The sequence below is a fragment of the Colossoma macropomum genome, unplaced genomic scaffold, assembly GCF_904425465.1.
Source record: "Colossoma macropomum unplaced genomic scaffold, Colossoma_macropomum, whole genome shotgun sequence".
NCBI lineage: Eukaryota > Metazoa > Chordata > Actinopteri > Characiformes > Serrasalmidae > Colossoma > Colossoma macropomum.
This window is the reverse complement of record NW_023494806.1, coordinates 14529088-14550495: the sequence shown is the minus strand read 5'-3', so window position 1 is coordinate 14550495 and position 21408 is coordinate 14529088. Positions and strand designations below refer to the sequence as shown.

The following is a 21408-nucleotide window of genomic DNA, read 5'->3' as shown; positions in this document are numbered from 1 at the left end:
CTCTGACTTTACATCTACAAGGTGGACTGACAAGGTAGGAGTGTCTAATAGAGTGGACAGTGTTTAAAAACTCCAGCAGCACTGCTGTGTCTGATCCACTCATACCAGCACAACACACACTATCACACCACCACCACGTCAGTGTCACTGCAGTGCTGAAAATGATCCACCACCCAAATAGTACCTGCTCTGTGAGGGTCCATGGGGTCCTGACCACTGAAGAATAGGGTAAAAGGGGGCTAACAAAGTATGTAGAGAAACAGATGGACTACAGTCTGTAATTGTAGAACTACAAAGTGCACCTATATAGTAAGTGAAGCTAATAAAATGGACAATGAGCGTAGAAACAAGGATCATAATGTCATAATGTTATGCCTGATCACTGTAAACTGGATAAAAGGTTTAATGGTTATAGATTCTACAGCCAAACTTCAGAATGATAGTAAATAACACAAAATTGATTAGAAATGTATTACAGTTATGAGAGATATACTAACAAGTTATGTGATTAATAAATAAAATTACATCATTTTATCATTAATAAAATTTGTCTGTTAAAAAATGTTTGTTACAAAGTGTCCTTTTTTCACACTGCAAATAAAACCGTCGACTTTACAATAAGATTATCTGCATTCAAGAGATTTAAGAGTTTGTCCCTGTTAATGAATTAGCAGTTTAGGTCAGTTCTGGGTCTGTCCTTCAGCAGGCTCTTGAGCTGGAAGTGTTTTCTCTTTACTCCTGCCTGCTGCTCTTCTGCCCCCTGGTGGAGATTTCTGGAGTTGCGTCTCTGTGAGTTGTGTTAGTAAAAGGTCCACACTCTGCTCCAGGACAGAGCTCAGAACGTTCTGTTCCTCCTTAGAAAATCGTCCTAAAACATGCCTCTCCACTGATGTTTTCCCTGAAGGTCGGCCAATACCAATTCGTAAGCGTGGCATAACCTGTCAAAGTGGCACAAATAAGAGGAAGACATCAGGGCTCTACATTAACCCCCTACAATCCAAGCTTATCATTCAGGTGTTAATCTTACTGCTTATTACTCAGTAGTTGCTATGAATTACTCAGTAACTACTATGAAACTACTATGCAGCTTGTTTAGTTTGAAAAAGAGGGACTTAAGTGTGAACCTACATATGGATCCCTAGAGTTTAAGGAGGATTTAAATTGATTTATTAAATAATAAAAATAAGACTTACATCAGTATGAAGACAATCAACACAGGATCGCACACCATTGTGACCCCTGTCAACAAAGGAATGAGAAAGGCTTATATAAATGGCTAGCATACATACAAACACTGTGCATTTCACAGTCAAAAGTCCTGCTATAGAAATAAATAATTTTCAAACTATGAAGCTGGACACAATTGCTGTTTTTCCTTTGAGCGAAAGTGTTCCATTAAAATGAATTATGTGATCAGTAAGGGTTATATTTCACTCTTTGTTTTTTGAAAATAACCTTGTTTCAGAATAATTTACATACCATGACAGATTAGCTCCAAAAAGTGCTTAGCGTGTGTGCACATGCCTATTTTTCATGCTGAACAAAACCCAACACAGCTGAGCCCTGAACTGTTTAGCCCCCACCCATTCATCCTGAAGTTATAAAATGTGTTTTGGTCCAGACTGCTTTTTGAATGAGGCACAATATAGTGCAGCCAATCAGGACAAAGGTCATTTACATGTTAAATCAGGACAAAGCCCTGTCATTACATAAAGGCACAGTAACAAAAACTGAGTTCTAAGGGATGAGGAGGGTTTAAAAAATTGTCATATAAACATGAATCAAGAGTGTTTTTGGTACATGAAACCACACAAACATTATAGTGGGGGAGGTGGGGAGGTGCAAGAAAATTCAGGATATGGGTCCTTTAACTAGATCAAGCTACATAGAAAAGCATGTAGGCATGCAAATGATCTTGCTTCTACACTAAATAATTTTGGAGCTTAATTAATTCCTCAATCATTAAAGGATTTTATACATTTTTCATAATATAGTTGCTCTTCCACATTACCAATACAAGGTGGAGCAATTAGACCAAAAATGGCAATGTCTCGCTCATACAACGTTGTATGAGGAGTTTCTTCATCTGTTTGTTTGTTTTCCTCTGGATAGGAAAATATTCACAAAACATGGACTGAAGGTGTCTCTGACCTTGCACTCCCACCATGTTTGATGCCAAGCTTCCCAAGTGGTTTGTCAAGTTCATCGTGAACCAGGACAATGTGCTCAGGCTGAATAGAAAATTTGCTGGCTGGAAAAAAAAATAAATGAATAATAAAAAAAAACAAAATATCCCATGTAAACTCCTCATTTTTTCACGAATATAGTACATTGTGGAACACAAACCTTATTATAATAATTATTGAACCTTTCGGCATGATCTTTCATCTCACTCACCTGCCTTTGCCACACTCACTCCATTGACGTTCATGAGCAACTTTGGACGGAGAAGCACAAGCTGGGTGTCCTGGTAATCTGAAACTATGACCTCTCCTGACACCTGTCTGTCTGACCTCCACTGGTCAGCCACTCCAAGACGCTGTGCCAGTGCTGCAATCACAGCCATACCGATGCTGTGTCGTGACCCGCTCATGCCAGGATTACCGAGCCCTACCACCTGAAATACATTAGGCATTTATAGATCAGTCAGAGAGGTACTGCTTTAGAACCAGCTTCCTTTATACGTTTAATGCCTTAATCACCACTACGTAGTGATACACAAATATCAATTTCATATATGTATCAGCACATCACTTAAAGTTAGCGGCATCAGACACTGCAGCAATTTTTCAGAATTTCTGCATAATTAAATTTTAAACAGTAAATAGTAAACAGTGTCATTCAGAGTGATTTGATGTGAAATGCTCCATTCTAGAGAAACGCACCCAGTCAGGACTGCTCACAGTGGTGGTGATAGGAACCAGACGTCATCTAAAAGCTACCCCGCAGAAAGCCATTACACAAAAGACAACGAGACGCTGTTGTAGCATTTAAAGATAAGATTTTGGCCTAAAGTGTGTTGTAAAAGCCATTCAAGGCAATAGTCCCCAAAGAAAATATATTTTTGTTAGATTACCCACTATTTTACCATTATGTTTAGGTTTACTGGTGGTTTTGGATAGTAAATAAAATGACTGTATTTGCATTGTAGGCAACCTGGTTCCTATTACCAGCATTATAAAGAAATCTGACTTGGTAAGTTTCTGTACAATGAACCATTTCACATCAACTACTCTGAACAACTTCTTTCACATCTCAATGACTGACTCGAACAGAAAATGTGAAAATTCAGTGGAATCCCCCTTTAAGACTTGAATGACATTTTAAATCAATATTTGATAATGCATGCATTTTACAGTTCTCTGTAGATTTAGTTCCAATTTCTACATTATTTTATAAATGCTTATGTATCGGCATTGTTATTGGCACTGGCAGATATGTACATGAAAAATATCAAATATTGGCATTGGCCCACAGTTCCCATATCGTTGTATCCCTACTATAAAGGAAACAGTAAACTGGACTCAGGGCAGCCTGACTACACCATTAAGACAAATAATAAGATACTTTGAGACATCCTGTCACTAATAGGGCCTTTCTAAACCTTTTACAGCACTTACAACTCATTTGTCCTGCCAATTTATCTGCAATGCTAAGTAACAGTGAACTTAATCAACATGGCAGCATTTTCAGAAATTTATCCTAATGTAATATTAAAGGTAACAACAATACAAACCAATTTTCTCCTAGAACTGCTGACTAGATCACTTGCCATCTTCTCACAGGGTACTGTGCCCAAAAGCACTCGGTTCATCAGTTTATTTATCATCCGCCTCAGAAGCGCCATTGATAATCTACAACACTGTGACAGAAATGCCCAAACTTTGACCATCACCGAGGCGTTTCTCATCAGTGGAGATAAACTGAGTCACAGGTACATCTTTATCATCATGCACACACGGAGGCGTAGCCTGCTAAAGAACCTCTTCCTGACTGTGTCCCAGCTTTGTCATTCACATCGGAAGTTCACAGTCTTCGTAAATGTCTCCTATAAGACTGAACACTAGTGTCTCTCACACGAGGACAGACAGATGAGATAGCATGCCTACGACATGCGGGTTGCCAGATCTCTGTACTCTGTTATTCTCAGACTTTTCAAATCAATGCCCCACACCTTTAAAATGTTTATTCTTAATTCTTAATGAAGATTAAACTCTTGCTTTTGTTTGTTAGCTGTTCTTGTTGAGAGACCGTCCTTAAATCGTAAGTTCACAACAGCTGCCTTCCGCAAAACATGGCAACCCACAAGGGATCTGTAACGTCAGATGTGATACAAAGAGACTAAAATGCCGATACCGCCATCTAGCGTGGCGGTTCTGTTAAGGCAAAAAAAAGCACAGAATTTCAGAAAAATTGAACTCTTATAAATCATATAACCTTCGATATTATGTCGCTATAAATGCTTATTATTATTATTATTATTATTATTGTATTACAATATATTGTATTAAGCATTTTTATACTACTACTACTACTAACAATAATAATAATAATAATCATAAGAACAAAAAGAAGGAAATTATTAATATAATAATTGTATTTTATTATGCTATAATATATTATAATAAGTATATTATACCACAAATATTATACTAACAATTTAATAATAATAAAAAATAATAATATAAACCATCATCATCATCATTGATTATTTTTATTATTACAAACCTGTGAAACAAACAGAAAACATTTGTTGTCATTGTTGTTTTTTGTCATTATTATTATTATTATTATTATTATTATTATTATTATTACTATTAGAGTTCTGACAAATAAGCCCTGAGCAACATGACTTATCAAGTTACATTTCAAGATGGTCTCTGTCCGAGGAGCAGACTCACTTCAGAGCAGCAGGTGGGCTGGACGAGGCTTAAAACATCCAATGCTTGCAAGTTGGTCATTTTATGAGTAGTGAAGTTACAGCAAGGTCAGCATTTCCTGCACTGATTTTAGTGAAAAGGAAAAGCATCGTCAGCTGCAAGTAAGCAGCATTTACCTGGACGAATGCCATCTCTGCATGCTGTTACAGAGGGAACGCTATTTTAGGCTGTCAACAAGCCGTTCTAAAAAAGCTGTTAGACTATTTAAAAAGACAGTTTGCTTATATTATAGGACACTGTTTTTCAATCACAAATAATGAGAATCTAGCACTCTAATTTCTCTCTGTTTTAAAGGGAAGTCTGCATGATCAAATTTGTACTGCATACAGGTTGTGCTTCCACTTACAGTTCAAGTGGAATATTTACATACTGTGTAAATGAATGAGTTTTCTGTTTACTGCTTCCTTAAAGTTATGAATATCTCCAGTCTAATGTGACTCTCATTTTGGAGTTGCATTCAAACAGCTTCTCCAGTGCATAAATGGCATCACCTCATCTGCCTACACCAAGCAGAGACCCCTCCTTACAGGCCGAAGACCCTCCCAGCATCAGCCCAGGGACTTCTGGGATATCAGGAGTGGAAAATTACACTCAGCCTGAAAACTACTTCCAGCCAATTAATGATAACGACCCCCTCAATAGTGAATATGCTTCTATAACAGCTGGTTCTCCGTCCACTATCGGCCTTCAAAATCCAGCACCTACTGAACAGCTGGCCTCTTCTCTTGCAGCACAGCATGTCCCCTCCCCTGATATCACGCCACAGACCCCTTCTCTACAAACATGTTCAATGACTGTAACCCAGTCTCTACCAAACATTACTACATGTGCCCTCACCACTAAAATCTCTTCAGTTGATCCTTCGGATCTTGGTGGTCTTTCATCTTCTACCTCTTCTCCTACCTACTCTTTGCTTCTGCACACCAAATCGGCCTCTAAAACACCTTCTCCCCAACTTCTCTTAGAAGCACTGAATGCTGTCCCATCTTCTCATATCGCTGAAACCCCAGTTCAGCTTGGCCAGAGTGCTGGGTACGCATCGTCTTCATGTTCAGAACAACTGCATGAGAATTCTGAGGTAACTTCTCAGCTGTCCCATCAACAAAGGTCTACTTCACAACAGTTTGATAGACCTTCTGAGGCAGACCAAGCAAGTGATATGAATGCTATACAGCAAGATGCAAAGGAACTAGAAAAATATATTAAACAGGACAGAATGGATTGCATCTCAGCAGATAAGCTGCTTCCAGGAGATGATATTCTCATACCCAGTAATATTTCTGATCCATCATCCTCGTTCAATGGTGGCATCAACCCAAAAATTCCTGTAGAGGAAAATGATAGTAGTATCAATACCCAGGAATCCCTCAAAAGCATCACTACACTTCCTGGTTTGTCATCTGCTAAAGCATCCCTTGAAATGTTATTGGTATCTGAGATGCCCCAACTGGTCTCCAATGTTAGTATAAATCAGATTCAGGTTGAGCACAATCAACCTAACCCATCAGATCTAAAGCCACATGTGCCACCAACAATACCTGAAGCTAAATCAGGAGGATCAGCAGATTACATGCCTGTTTTATACCTGCAAGTCACAAAAAAAGTGCAAGAGGAAACTCAGAAAGCCACTGATTCTAACCTGTCTCGACATCCAACTGTCTCCACAACCTCAGTCCCAAAGAAATTAAGATTTAGACCATCAGAGCCTTCAGGAGCTGCAGCTCATGTATTGGAAAGTCTTAAAAATGAGGATGTCCAGAATCTCCATGGAGAACAAGGGCATGATGTATTGGATAGCAATCAAAAGAACCCACCTGTGGTACGGGGTTCCACAACCGTAGAGCAGAGGAACTCTAAAAAAGTTTCAGCAACTTCAACAAAGATCCATCAGCCTATATCCCCTGGTCTGGAGACAAGAACACACTGGTCACCGCAGGAAGTGTCTAGAGCCCACTACAATAGCTATTATGGATCTATCTATCCCAATTATCAAAACACAGATCATCAATTTTCAGACAAGTATTCCATGCATTATTCCAGAGCACATCATGCCTGGATGGATCTAAATGGTCATTGGCCACAAATGGGATCTGAAGCACAGCTTAACAACCAGGTATCAAAAGTAGTTTTTTTTTTTTGTTCTGACCAGTGCAGTCTATTTAAATGAACTGATCAAATAAAAGACTTGTATTATTTTAGTATTTTACTATTCTGATGTTACTGGATAATAACATGGGATATGTGTGCAATTCATTGCAAAATACTGCTCTTTGGTGTCCTTTTTGACAGAAATATCAAAAAGAGGAGCAGAAACAACTTGAGCAGTCCAGTTCAGAACACGTCCACAACTCAAATCAGCTAACCTTAAGGTAAGTTAGATCTTTTTGGCTTTGCCTTCTGTTGCTTTAATGATGGTATGTGATTGAATGAATAATCAGTCTTTTGCTTCCAGAAACCATTATTATTAGGAGCAGTAAACAATTGACTTGGTAGTAAATGCTTCAGCTTGTATGCTCACTGTTTACTGTTAGTGGTTAAAGTAGCATTCCAGCCTAAAACTAGAGTTTAACCCCTGAAAATCACAGGTATATTATATTATATTAAGGCTTATTATTCAGTAACTACCCAGACTACAATGCAAATTAGCTGAGTTATTCTTATTACAGATTACAGAAGTGTACAGTAAAATTTTGGCTCTGTCGGTGGGCCTTAGCCATTTAAGGGGTTACTATGTTCTTTGAATTATGTGGCACAGCTTTGTACCTCACAGTCTCATTAGTTTGACAGAATTCATGATTTTATATAATGTGACCTCACTACAATACCCAGCATGCATTTCACAAATATGTCAAACAAACCTTAAAGAATCCCTGCAGTGCCAACCAATCCTGACTGCTAGCCTAGCCACTGATCTAAGGTTAATAAATACCAATAAAAACCAAGCAGCCTGCCCCCAAAAATCCACTCCAAAGCTGACGTAGTTTTTCAAAAGTTCTTCCCGCTTTGAGGATACACAATCGAAGTGGGGTTTTCTATCTTTAAACTGGAAAATCTTGCTCTGGATACTCCTACGACACCACCGTAGGTTTATAACAGATATAGCAATGGTTACATTTTTCATGTTGGTTATAGCACCCCTTTAATGCATTCTACAAGATTATATAATTTACAATTGCACTGTAGAAATGCTCACATTTTGACAAATATGGAAAAGAAGCAGGCCAAACTGAAAGCAGCTACTTTACCTATAGTAAGGCATACACTTAATGGCACTTTACAAGTGATTTTGTGAATAAAATGGGTATTAAAAGAACTTTTAACAATAAAGCTTATTTGTGTCTTCTTTAAACAAACGATGAAATGTCAGCTCCTTCCAAACAGGCAAAAGAGATCCAAAGACAGATCTGCGAGGGTTGACCAGGGCAAAACGTCTCCATACTGGTATTATAACTATGGAGGTATAAAATGCTGACATTATTTGCATCAGCTTACGTAAACAACTAGGATGTCAATATTCATGAAAGTTGTTTGATTTTCAATCATTTTCATAGGATGGGATCCTCAAGGATACTACTCCAGTGCCTACTACCAAGACTACTATTATCCTTATGATTATGGATACCGAGCAAAAGTCTCCACAAGCAACAGTCAACAATGTAACACAAAGTAAAAGCAATTTAGCACTCATCACTAATAAGATTGTATTGTATACTATTGTACTGTGTTTATAATTTTAACTGCCAACCTTATTCAGCAAATCTGAAATGACTGGACTGTTATATTGTCTTTTAAGGCCTGACAACTATGACGACTGGTGGAAATATGACCCCCGTTATGATTCAACCTTTGACCGTGATCAGTTTGCCCAATACCAGCAGTCTTATTGGGATCAGTGTGACAGGCAAAGTAGCCACAGTGGCTACTCTACTCAGAGCATGCCTAGCACACGCAGCCAGCATAGTCGCATCAGCTGGCATTCAGAACAGGTAACAGATTCCAACCCATTATTTGTCTGTACTCTCCTAAAAACACTGGTTTCTAAAAGGTTCTTTGCTTGGATGTAAAGTTCTAAGAAAAGTCTAATACAGAATCTTTACATTGCATGAAGGTTCTTTAAACTTTAAAATGGTTCTTTACCTTCCAGATAAATGGTCCTTTATGTCCTTAAATTAAAAGTGGATTATCTATGGCAGGACTGCCCAAAGTGTGGCCTGCAGGCCAAAGCTGGCCCACAAGGTCCTCTTTTTTGGGTTGTCAGAAAGTCACCCTAGGCCTCAAATGCATTGTTCTCTGTATAAGATGTGTTAACTTATCTATTCTTAGAAAATCAATAAACTGTAATAAAATTAGTTGCACACAACTAAAATTTATCAAAGGCAAAAAGTTTTGTATGTTTAAAGTTTTTTTTGTAACAAAACATAGTGTAAATATAGCTCAATTTGAAATCTACCTACCTTATTCATGTATATATCACCACTGTTTGAAAATGTCAACTGTCCTTTTCATTGTGTTAACAGTTCATGTTGAATGGACCACTGGAAGTGGCTGAAAATTGTCTTGTTACATTAATTTCCATAATTCTTTGTCTGTAAAGTTAACATTTTTTTTGGCCTGCCCCAAACATTGTACTTTGCCCCCCTCCCCCTCCCCCTATGGCATCACTCCAACTAACCATTTTTGGCACAATATTTTTAAGATTTTATTAGTGATATAATGGACATTTTCTCATTTTTAAATTATGTAATGTTGAATTATTTGTCCTAGAGCTGGGGATATCCAACCCTGCAGAACACTGACTATCCACCTTATGATGTCAGCATTCAGTCTCCAGCTCATTCTGAGGATCGTGGTCAGTTAGAGAAGGAAACCAGCAATAAGGCCTTCAATATTTCTTGCTCTCCAATGAGTGAGATCTCATAGTTTTCAGTTTCACAATGCAATTTTACAATACAAGTACTAAAGTATTGTGGCCCCCAAAAGTATTTGGACATTTGTTTCCATGAAAAATGCATTTAGCACCACATCAAACTGATGGTAAACTCTTAGTGTGGAAAAACATCTGGAGAATAGTTTCAGCCAGACTGCACTAAGGCTACTGTAAGGCAAGTGTCAAAGTCTAGGACTTTTTCTTACAGTGGTGTTGGTGAGCTTGTGTTCACTGATGAGATCATAAACTCAGAAGTGTATGAAGGTATTTGGGATGCAAACCTGCATAAGTCTATAAAGAAACTGCTCACTCCATGAAGATGATCAGAAACACTTCAGCCATCATTTGAAAGAATACTACCAAAATCTAAATGACTTGGAATGATCTGGTTAAATTAATGCAACTTGGTTTGACATTTTGTTTCCTAACACAGAGAACATAATACGTTTTAACTATGACATCAGTGTCCAAATACTTTTTTAGGGCCGCTGTATATTTCAAGAACAAAGTCATGTTCTCACCTTCATATGTTCTCACTGTAGGTCCTTCCATCCCAGAGCAGTTCTCCTTCCCTCACTGTTGTGCACAATTTGGGCCTGGTGGACAGCTCATTCAGGTGCTCCCAAATCTTCCTTCCGAGGGGAAGCCAGCGCTGGTGCAGATCCACAGCACTGAGGTCATTTCCTGATATTGATGTTGTTTTCAAATGCTCACTTGCACAGTATTGGTGTGGTGTATTTATTTCTAGATGAGATATTTTACTGGCTTTGCATTATATTCTACCATTGCTTTAGCTCTAAGTGAATTGACTCCTCAATAGATGCTGCTGCAAGGCTGCTGGGATCAACCAGAACTTCAGGCTTTTCCTGGACCTCTCACAAAGTAAGGGCTAGGTTTAAGTTCACATAATTAATAATAATAATAAAAAATATTATTAAAATAATGCATTATTTTAAAACAACAATAATGAATAATAAAAATAACAAATATATTCTTATGTAGCACTTTTTAAATGTATGTTAACAAGTCTGATTAGAAGATTAGATTGGTTAGACTGAAATGCTGAAATGATTGGAATAAACAATAACATTTTTAACAATAAAATATTTAGCAATATACTAGAAACAAAAAGCCTACAGCTTTAGTGAAAGTGATGAAGCCACATTAGTTGGCTTCATACTAATAAAAGCAAAAGTAATATTAATTATACCAACAAAGGGGACCATATATACAGGAAAAGATAAATGACCCGAATGTTCAAGTACCCAGTGTAAAATATATAAGAATTCAAATACTAGACCACTTATTGAGGATCTGAACTAGTCTAAGACTGATCCAGAGGCCAGTCCAGTTTTACAACGTCTAAGCAATACAAATCAAGGCATATTTTGGGCTGTATAACCAACTTTTTTAATGACTTATACTATGACCACTACCAGGCATGGAATTTGCGCATTGTGTTTTTTTTGCTTTTGTTTTTTTTTCTTATAGAGACGAGACCCCTAAGTCAGAGGTGCTGGATTTTGTAAGAAAGAAGTACCAAGAATGCCTACAGAATAATACTTTGGCAGATAAAGAAGCATCTTGCCTTATATGGGAGCTCCTGGAGTTAGTGTGCAAACAGAATGGCGTAAGTTTTTAGGTGTTCTTTAGTTTTTTATGCATATGTTATACAAATGATTATATATGTCATTGTGAAATATGTTACAGAAACTGGTGGGAACTGATATATCTCAGCTATTGCTGAGAAAGCAGAGATCCCCCGCCACATCAGAGAAGGCTACTTCTGATCTTATTGATTTTACAAATGAAGCAATCAGCAGAACTGCATGTAATGCAGAATTAACCACTGAAGATACTTTTTTGGCAATTCCAAAAGATACTGAAAGGGATTTGCAGTGCCTCAGAGAGCTGCTCATCTTTGGAAGGAAAAAGGTACGTTTAGTGTTTTTATTCTACAGCTAACTGCACTGAGTCTTCTAACTCAAACGATGGAGTTAAACTGCTCTTAAATACATGGCCAATAGGATGCGCTGGAGACAGCTATAAGCAAAGGCTTGTGGGGACATGCTTTCATGCTTGCCAGTACAATGGACAGCAGGGCTTATTCTCAAGTAATGAGCAAGTAAGTTATAACAAATTACAACATCCTTCAGTCTTAAGTGTCCAGTTTCAGCAACATGCATTTTAACTCTCTGGTTAGGTTCATTGATAGTTTACCAGAGAATGATGCGTTGAGGACCTTTTATCAGCTTATGTCAGGAAGGATACCATTATCTGCAACTGTGAGTGTGTATGTCTTTATTTTTTGTTGATATGATTTTTTATTTACAGTTTCACATACCAATAACCTATCTGATACAACATGGAGTAAGGCACAATGGGCCTCATTCACCAACCGTTCTTAAGAAGGAATTTCTTCTTAAAACCCAATTACGCAGTTTTCACAAAGATTCTGACATTCAACAATGCTTTCTTATTTGAGATTCGTTCTTAGATATGAATAGAATCTACACACACTCAAGAACTCAAAGGTGTGAACAATTCTGCAGTTTGAGAACACATCATGAATCTGACGTAGACTTTTCTTTCTCGAGAACAAATTTCAAAAACTTAGGAAGATATTGGTGAATGAGGCCCAATGTTTATGTATATTGTTACAGAAATTTAACATTCAATGGGATCACTAACTAAAAATTTTAATGTTTCCTCTAGCATTGTGGGATTAAGGAGTGGGGAGACTGGTGCACCCACCTGGCCATGGTTTTATCAAATCACACACGTTTCAAACTTCTACACAAAAAAACCATAACAAGAATGGGAGATGCATTAGGTGAGACTAAGCACATACACTATAAAAGTTGGAGTTTGAGTTAACGTTTGAGTCAGGTTGAGATAACTCAAAAAAGGTGTGCAGCTGGTTGCCTTTTAATTATTAATCTACGTTGACTTGACTATTATATTTTCTATTGTATCCACTGCATGCTCATGCACCACTAAAACAGTTTTTAGTGTTGAAGTCAGACATGTAAAACTGACTAAGAGAGTACAGTCATATGCAAAAGTTTGGGGAAATTACATGTTTTGTTGATTTTCGAAGGTAACACATGCTCTACAGTGACCACACTTCTGCACATTTTAAGGCACGATTACTGTTTATTTGCTGAACTTGATATTGAAAAAAAACAAATATAAAATGTAAAAATTATGGCTTATTTGATATGTTATGTTTTTTTTTTCCAACTCAGTCAATAAATAGAAATTGTGCTCTAGAATTTGCAAAACAATGTCTTATTGAAGTTTGTTCTCTGTAGAAGACATGTTAATGTTCTTTCACTTAGAAAATCAACAAAACATATAATTTGACCTGGGATATTCAAACTTTTGTGTACAGCTGTGTTTTACTTTCATTCCAGCTTCCAAAGGATGTTCTGATGCAGCTAGATTCTGTTATGTGGTGGCTCAACTAGATGTGGACACACAGAGTGACAAGTCAGACATCTTTCTGTTTGGGTCCAGTAGGTAAGTTGGTACTTATTGACTCCTATATAGGGCTTTCATGATTACTTAATTAAATCTGATTAGTTGATTAAAATAAATCACTGATTAACAATTAGCTGCAAATGTGCAATTTGCATAAAGATTAAACACAGAAATGGTTCTGCTGGTGTCTCTACAGTATGAAACAGACTATGATGGACACACCTATTATATTATATTATATTATATTATATTATATTATATTATATTATATAGTTTTTGAATTAAATTATTTTAAAGTCTAGTTTTCCAATAAAGTATTTTGGCATCACTGACTGGCTCTGCCTTTTTATATTTATTTACCTAAGTCTGTTTTTATTATTTGGCATTTAAAAAGACTGATTACTTGCTTAATGGTGAAATAATTGGTAGAGTACTAGATTACAATCATACTCGATAGTTATAGCCCTACTGTAGTGTGTACATTTGTAGTCTTAACTGAACAGTGCTTTATATGATTAACTTTCCTGAGATTTATTCCAGTTTACCCCCTCTGGATTTTGCCACCAATGAAGCAATCCAGCGTACTGAGCTGTTTGAATATGCTCTTTCTCTTGGCTGTGATTCAGTTTCTCTTCCACACTTCCAGGTCTTTTTCTGCTTTCTCATTACAAATCCATACTTGGCTTAAATTTGTATGTTGTGACATTTACAAAGAGAAAAGTTCATTGACCATTCTGTGCTCTTCAGATCTTCAAGTTCATTTATGCATGCCGGTTAGCAGAAAGTGGGCTTTGCGCACAGGCCTTTCAGTACTGTGAAGTGATCTCCAAAGCACTGCTAGCCTCAGTTTCGGGACAGTCTCTGACCCTAATAAGCCAGCTCATTGAGGTACACAGGAAGTGACAACACACTTCCAAAAATAATAAACTTTGTGGATTTTTTATAATCTCAAAGCTGTCATTGATCAGAATCGCAGGTTTAATTTTCAAGTTATGCTAATTGTGCTGTTACACATCACCTTGTAGCTATCTACAAAAATGAGACACTTCGACCAACAGTTGAAAGACATCCCAGATCTTGAATTATCGTCTGAGCCAGAATGGCTGATCAACCTGCGGAGGCTTCATGGCCAAATTATTGTAAGCTTGCTGTATTATACAACTATGTGTCCAAAAAATTGTAGACACCCCTCTAATTAGTGAAATAAGCTACTTAAAGGTGCTGACACAAATCAAACAGTTCAACTACACACACACAGTTTGTACAATCTCCATAGAAAAGCATTTCTAAGAGAATGGGACCCACTTGAGCAGCCATACATGAGCCTCAGGTCACCAGGCCCAATGCTAAGTGTCGGCTAGAGTGATATTGATCCTCCAGCTTTGGGCTGTGGTGCAGAGAAACACTGGAGTGAGTGATGGAGCTCCATCCAATAGCTTTGAAAAGAGTTGGAGTAATGTTTGTGATCCAGAACTAGTTATGCAACATTAGTACCTGACCTCAGTAATGCTCTTGCTGAATGCAAGCCAATCCTCACAGCAATGTTCCAACATCTAGTATAACCTTACCAGAAAAGTAGAGGCTGTTTTTGCAGTAAAGATCAGGCAAACTCCCTGTTAATACTGTTGATTTCATAAGAAATACTGGATAAGCAGCTGTCTACAAACCTTTGGACATACGAGATATTTTAAACTTTGGAATGCTTAGTGACTTTAGTCACAGAGAAAAAAAAATGAAAGTATTATATTATCAAATCTAACTTGTAGGAGGAATTGAACTTACCCAGTTCCAAGAAGCAGGACACAAACTGTCTTCCTCTGTTGGAGAAGGACCCCCAAGGTACCTCTCCAAAAAAAACAACCACAGCCTCATATAAAGTCTCCCTTCTGACTACGAAGATGTCAAGCCAAGAGGAAGTCCTTCCCAAGGTTTGCCTGGTGCCCCCAGGTATGTTTACACCTTAATTTCTTTTACCTAATTCTAATTAACACTGTGTACAAACTGTGTCCATATTTTCAGTAACCTTCTATGATTACAGCACCACAAGACATTCTTAAAAAGAGAGCCCTTCCAAAATCAAGCCAAGTTCCTGACCCAGGTTGTTTTGAACTTGCCAACAAGGTGAAACGGAATTCTTCATTGCAAATGTTGTCATTAAATCTCAATTTATTTCATTAACATATAGAAAAAAAACTAAATAAGCTGTCCACAGATTTGGTGTAAATGTTCTGTTTTTTCAGGCTGTTCCACTGTCTACATCTCCAATTTCCCAAAAGCCTCCCCACCATGCAGACTCAAACCTCCCACCAGTTGAGGAACCAGTTCAAGCACTGAAGCCACACACAGTGCCAGAGCCACATCTTTACATTTTGCCTTCCACTGCAGCACTGCTACCTGAGAAACTAGTTCACACAGATGATGCACGGCATTTGTCAGAACATCAGCCCAACGAAGCCAAAGAGTCAACACCTACTCTGGCTCTACCACTGCCTGCACCACTATCTCTGCATCCAACCACAGTGCAGTCAAAATTCAGAGAAGACCTTCAACCACAATCTCTCAACGATGATCCTACAGCTACACAGTTTCCAATGGAGCCTCATACATTGTCTGCTGCAACATTACCTTCCTCCACTTCAGTGGCAACAGAATCAAAATCTTTACCTCAAGTAATTTCTCCCAATATAGAGTCCCACACATTACCTTCATCCAAGTCATTGGCAACAGGATCTGTACATGATTTAAAAACTCCATACACAGATCCTCATACAGTACCTTCTACAACATTATCTTCTTCCAATTCATTGGCAACACAATCAGAATCTGTCCCTCAGTTAATTTCTCCCTACATAGATGCCCATAAATTGCCTTCTACAACAGTACCTTCCTCTACGACAGTGGCAACAGAATCAGAGTTTTTGCCTCAATTGATTGCTCAACAAATAGAGCCCCATTTATTGAATACTACGACTACACCATCCTCCATGTCAATGGCAACAGTATCAGAGCCTGTCCCTCAGTTAATTTCCCCAAACGCAGATCCTCATACATTACCTTCCACAGCATTATCTTCTTCCAAGTCATTGGCAACAGAATTTAGGTCTGTACCTCAGTTAACTGCCCCATGCACACAGCCCCGAACACTGCCTTCCACAGCATTACCTTCTTCCACATCACTGGCAACACAATCAGAGTCTGTGCCTCAATCACCCATGCCACTGCCTGTTCCACCATCTTTTGACCAGGTGGGTCAACAATATCAAAAACAGCAGCCAATTACTCAAACAAGTGTTGCTGTAGCTCCTCCACCAATGGCTTCTGCTAATCAACATTGGGTCACTAAGAAGAACTTGTGTTCTCATGAGGTACAACCAGTGCCTTCCAGGTCAGCATCTATGCTGTGTCCACCTCTTGATCCCCAACCATTGGATCCAGCTGTGTCTAATGGAAGATCTCAACCAACCTACACCATGGAGTCACAAACAGTGCCTCTTCTTACTGTGCCTTTACCTGCATCCCATATTTTGCCTCCAAGCAACAATGATTATTCAGCAATGCAGGATCAACATGTAGCACAAACAGAATTCATGCCTTCCCAAACTTCATGCCTTCCAGCAGACCCAGTGCTTGGACAGAAACCTCCTCCACCTCCCAATGCAAATCCCTATGCCATGGGAGAGAAAATGGCTCACTCAAAGCAGCAAATGCCACCCAAACCCCTGATACCTAGGCTATTTGTTCCTCAGAGTCTACCTCCAGAGCCCCAGCCTAAAAAGGTCAGTCAGTTAATCAGGAAAAAAAATTGTTCATTCAAAATATATACAAAAATGTCTTTTTTGGATGTGAAGCACCTCATAGAACCGGCTTGTAACTCACTCACTCATGTTGAGCAGGCGAAAAATTGTCCACAGGGGGTGCTATTAGAAGTCACATAGCTTTTGACACTTCATAAGAGCAGTGTTTCTTATATGTGTATTCTGTTTCTTTTTCTTCTTACAGCTTCTTCTTTCTTCATTCTCCCTCATTATTGTGCTCTATTTTTCAACAGGAAACTGGAGGTGGGTGGTTTAGCTGGCTTTTTGGCAAAAAGAAGGAAGTTAACTTACCTGCAGATACGGGCAAATCAGTGAGTGAAAGCCACTGCTAACATGATTAATATTTGCCAAAGGTCTTACATTTGCTGCAAATAACATATTGACCTCCAACAGCTTGTTTGGGATGAAGACCTTCAAAGACGGGTTGATCCAAATGAAGAAAAGAAGAAGGTTCTTCTTTTTCTGTTGTATTCCTTTTGTGAAACATAACTACTTTTAATTAGGCGACTGCATTGTTATTGATAGTTTTCTTTTAAATATGATGTGTTATCCCTTTAGAATAAATCTGCATTAGAACATTCTGAAGGAGTTACAAAGGCAGCTACTGCAAGTTCAGGAGATTTTGGGGGGCCCACAGCAGGGCTGTTGAATACTATGCCTGCTTTGAGACCAGGTGATTTCTCCTCATTAGTCAAATCTGAATGACACTTTTGAGTGTGATAACATGTCCAACTAGGCCATGACAGACATTTTAATTTTACCAAACCCAGGGCCTAAGAGAGGATATATGGCACCACTTAATCCAGTCTTAATGAGCAACAATCCAGGTATTCAGCTTTATGCCTCGACAGGCATAAGCAGCAGTGAGGCACAAATGGTCAGGCCAGCCAACACATATCTAATGGATCACGGTAAGTATATGTAGTTGTAATATTCTTGTAGTATTTCTGAGCATATTTTATATCATCATGTAGTGTTGTATCTCATTTCAATTTCAATCATAGAAAGAGAAAAAACACAACAATTTTTTGCATTTAGCTGTTTCTGGACAGTCTGGACACAATAGATGGACCCAGAACTCACAACCTGCCATGCATTCTCAAACACCTGAAGTAAGTGGAAAAAGCTATACATGTAGCTGTTTTGTTTTTTTCAGCATAATTTAATAGCTGCACCTGGCTTTTGATGTTTTGATGCTGACGTTTTGTAAAAGTAGTGTAGCACATAAAACTGTACAGTGCTGTAGAGACATCAGACACCACCAATCATTTGCTCTGGGGTGGCCAATCCACTGCTCTAAGAAAAAAATTGCAAGTGTCATTTTAAAGAAGTGCAGAATTTTCTTTCCTGAGAGTGAAGATGATAAGAAAAAAATTTCTTCTTTTTTGTCGATTTTTTTTTCTCAGTAACAGCTTCTTGACAGCTACACATTCTTTCAGACTCATAGTGTTGTGTTGTCTTCTCACAGTGGAAAGATGTGGATTTTTTTCAGATCTGATGCAAGAGTGGAGCTTGATTTTCTCTTATCTGTCAAAGATGAAAGTTTTGAGTTCTGTTTATTTGATGGTGACCGTTTTTGTGGTCTACCAGGACTCACACAGTTGTTAGGAGCATCATTTTCTTTATAACTTTAACTTTTTTTGGAAACTCCTGTTTTTTTTCACTTTTTATTATTTGACCTTCCCCTTGTGCTAGTGAAGTATCACATATCTAATTCCCTCAGAAATATCTGAATAACTTGTACTTAATGGTTATTTTGAGTGGACATTGAATAAATAAAAGGTGGTCTTTGACTTTTGCACAGGACTGTATATGTAAACGTTACGTGACATTATGGATCAAAAATGTCTTTGCAGAATTTGAGCCAGAATGAAAAATCCCCAACTGCTTGAAATGTGGCACTTTATGTACCCCATCACATTGTTTTTACCTAAACAGACTTCGCTTAGTATAACTACTGATTTTTTCTTAATTTTAAATTTTACTATTCCTCTTGTATTGTGTTTTTATGTGTAGGATATTCTCCAAGAGATAATGTGAAGATGTAGATGTACTACTACTCCATGAGGGGACAGGATCCAGAGGAAGCTAACTATGGATTTTTAGACCTTTGGAGATTAATCACCAGTTAAACTGTGTCATTATTATTTCTGTTTTTAGACTTTGACATGTAGGATATTTTTTGCATTAGAATTTATCCACCACAGAACCAGAACAATCAAATAAAAACCTCATTTTGCTCCCTGTTTGGATACAAACAGCAGACTGAGATTTAGGGTTTTTTCTCGGGTCACGTTATATACTTACATGCACTACTTACACAAAGCAGTGGTACATTAAACCACATAAACAGGTTCAATGCTGACAAATACTTTCATCAGTACATATAAAGATATAGTACTATATGTTTAGTCTTAAGTCACAATAAAAGGCCTTAAAAAACAAGAAAGTCTTTTTAGAAGTTATGCTTGTGTGTTTAGTTACCTATCATGCAAATTACAAGGCTCATACAACAATTATTTGAACAGATTCAGTTTTAACCAGCCGCACATTATTCAGGACACGTTGGTCAGGACATTGTGGATTGGGAAGAAATGTATTCTACAAGACAGTAACAAGCTCAAGCACACTGCTGAGAAGAACATGACATGCTTAAAACAAAGAAGCTGGTGTTTTCAGAACAATGGACTGACCTCAGCAGCACTGAATTTGTTTGGGATAACTTGGATTGTGAGAAGCAGAAAATGCAACTTCAAAGACTGATCTTTGGAGGTTTGGAGAAAAATCCCAGCAGAGTTCTTTGAAAAAATGAAAACAAGTTTTGCAAAAAGAATGTTAGCTGTAATAAAGGCAAAGGATGGACACACTAAATATTGAAGAATTTCATATTATATTATGTGGTTTTATGTTATTTTTGTTGAGGTAATTTTCTGTTAAATATGTTTTTTCTGCTTTTTGTCCCGGTACTGAACAATTGATGACTTGTACATAATGGCCATTTTGACTATAAATTAAACAAGTTAAAGGATGGTCTGTGGCTTTTGCACAGTACTGTACAGAGAAGGGAAAAACATGCTGAACTGCTACCTTTAGTTTTTCTCTTTAGGCTCATCATTGATGTCCTCAGTCGGTCTTCTCTGTGTTTTCCTCATTTTCCCCATTTCCTCCAGAAAATAAGGCCTAACATTACAGACATTATTTTTAGTTTTCATAATTTTCAAGTGTTGACAATCTAATCATAGCTCTGTTTGAAGGTTTGATCCATTATGGTACTCAGGGTATGAGATACAGAGAAGACTGTCACATTTCAAACTAAGGTTTGTTAAACTCTATAAATGTTCTTTATGCTCACACATCTCATTTGCAATAATCCTTCTTTAAAGAACTTTCCATTGAAAGGCTACTCAGGTAACCACAAGTGATTCTTCAATGACATTTCCAAAAAATCCTGTTTAAAACTACTTTAAGACTAAAGAAACAGGAAATACAGAATAAAACCTACTAGCAGCAAGTTAGCATCAGCGAATGGGCTAAATTCACTCATATCTTCCTAAGTTTTTCCTTAAATTTGTTCTTTTTAAAGAAGTCCTAAGAAAAGGTCTATGTCAAATTCATGACATGTTCCTAAACTGCAAAATTGTTCACAGCTTTGTGCTCTTGTGTGTAGATTCTGTTCTTACCTAAAAACAAATCTCAAATAAGAAATCATTGGTTTATGTCAGAATCTTCGTGAAAACTGAGTAAGTGGGTTTAAAAAAGAAGTTTCTTCTTAAGAATGGTTGGTGAATGAGGCCCAATGAGTTCAGACTTGTTGTGTGTGAAATAGTAGACTGCATTAAGTCATTACCTCTGCTGAAGCCAGTCACATCCTCTGTTATTATTCCATTATATGGCATGATTCCTGATCTAACAACCTACAGTTCCCTTCAAAAAGCACAACTGCGCTATAATTCTACTCAATCTGATATGAATGGAACTACACCATGAGTTGTATGTGACAGGAGACATCAACATTGATTCAATTAATCATTCACAATGTTAGAGTATTTAAGATATTCTACAAGTGAATTTATGGAGTTAGTAACAGAGCTGACTTTTACCTGTGTATTTTTAGAGATTTTCTCTCTGGTACTTTCACTTATCCTTTTACCCCATACTATAATTCTCCACTTCCTCATAAACTCTTTCAGTTCTGCTTGGCCCTCCACTTTGGCACCGTCAGCTAATTTCCACATAAACATGT

General features: G+C 37.7%; 3 protein-coding genes across 4 annotated transcripts; 2 read left to right on the top strand and 1 right to left on the bottom strand.

Annotated features, from left to right (window-relative positions):
- Positions 1-456: 456 nt before the first annotated feature.
- Positions 457-5024, bottom strand: ptrh1 (peptidyl-tRNA hydrolase 1 homolog). 2 transcript variants are annotated; one of them, XM_036598850.1, is made up of 5 exons: positions 4902-5024; positions 2398-2617; positions 2152-2251; positions 1194-1239; positions 457-938 (listed from the first exon to the last, which is right to left on the bottom strand). In XM_036598850.1, exons 1-5 carry the CDS (start codon positions 4959-4961, stop codon positions 681-683), a joined length of 684 nt encoding a protein of 227 aa, XP_036454743.1. In that variant the 5' UTR covers positions 4962-5024; the 3' UTR covers positions 457-680. The 2 variants fall into 2 exon arrangements, with proteins under 2 accessions (XP_036454743.1, XP_036454742.1); XM_036598849.1 differs by lacking the exon at positions 4902-5024 and adding an exon at positions 3737-4294.
- Positions 4878-16281, top strand: LOC118827677 (protein transport protein Sec16A-like). Its single transcript, XM_036599115.1, has 22 exons — positions 4878-4914; positions 5352-7053; positions 7230-7309; positions 8322-8398; positions 8492-8606; positions 8734-8926; positions 9705-9846; positions 10410-10543; positions 10688-10749; positions 11359-11497; positions 11578-11802; positions 11895-11992; positions 12071-12152; positions 12583-12700; positions 13284-13389; positions 13891-13996; positions 14098-14238; positions 14376-14489; positions 15117-15297; positions 15389-15471; positions 15591-16019; positions 16204-16281. The coding sequence occupies exons 2-22, from the start codon at positions 5422-5424 to the stop codon at positions 16279-16281; spliced, it is 4335 nt and encodes a 1444-aa protein (XP_036455008.1). The 5' UTR covers positions 4878-4914; positions 5352-5421.
- LOC118827478 (proline-rich protein 36-like) lies at positions 16073-19381 on the top strand. Its single transcript, XM_036598848.1, has 7 exons — positions 16073-17126; positions 17399-17476; positions 17559-17615; positions 17724-17838; positions 17936-18076; positions 18204-18277; positions 19182-19381. The coding sequence occupies exons 1-7, from the start codon at positions 16335-16337 to the stop codon at positions 19203-19205; spliced, it is 1281 nt and encodes a 426-aa protein (XP_036454741.1). The 5' UTR covers positions 16073-16334; the 3' UTR covers positions 19206-19381.
- Positions 19382-21408: the final 2027 nt, after the last annotated feature.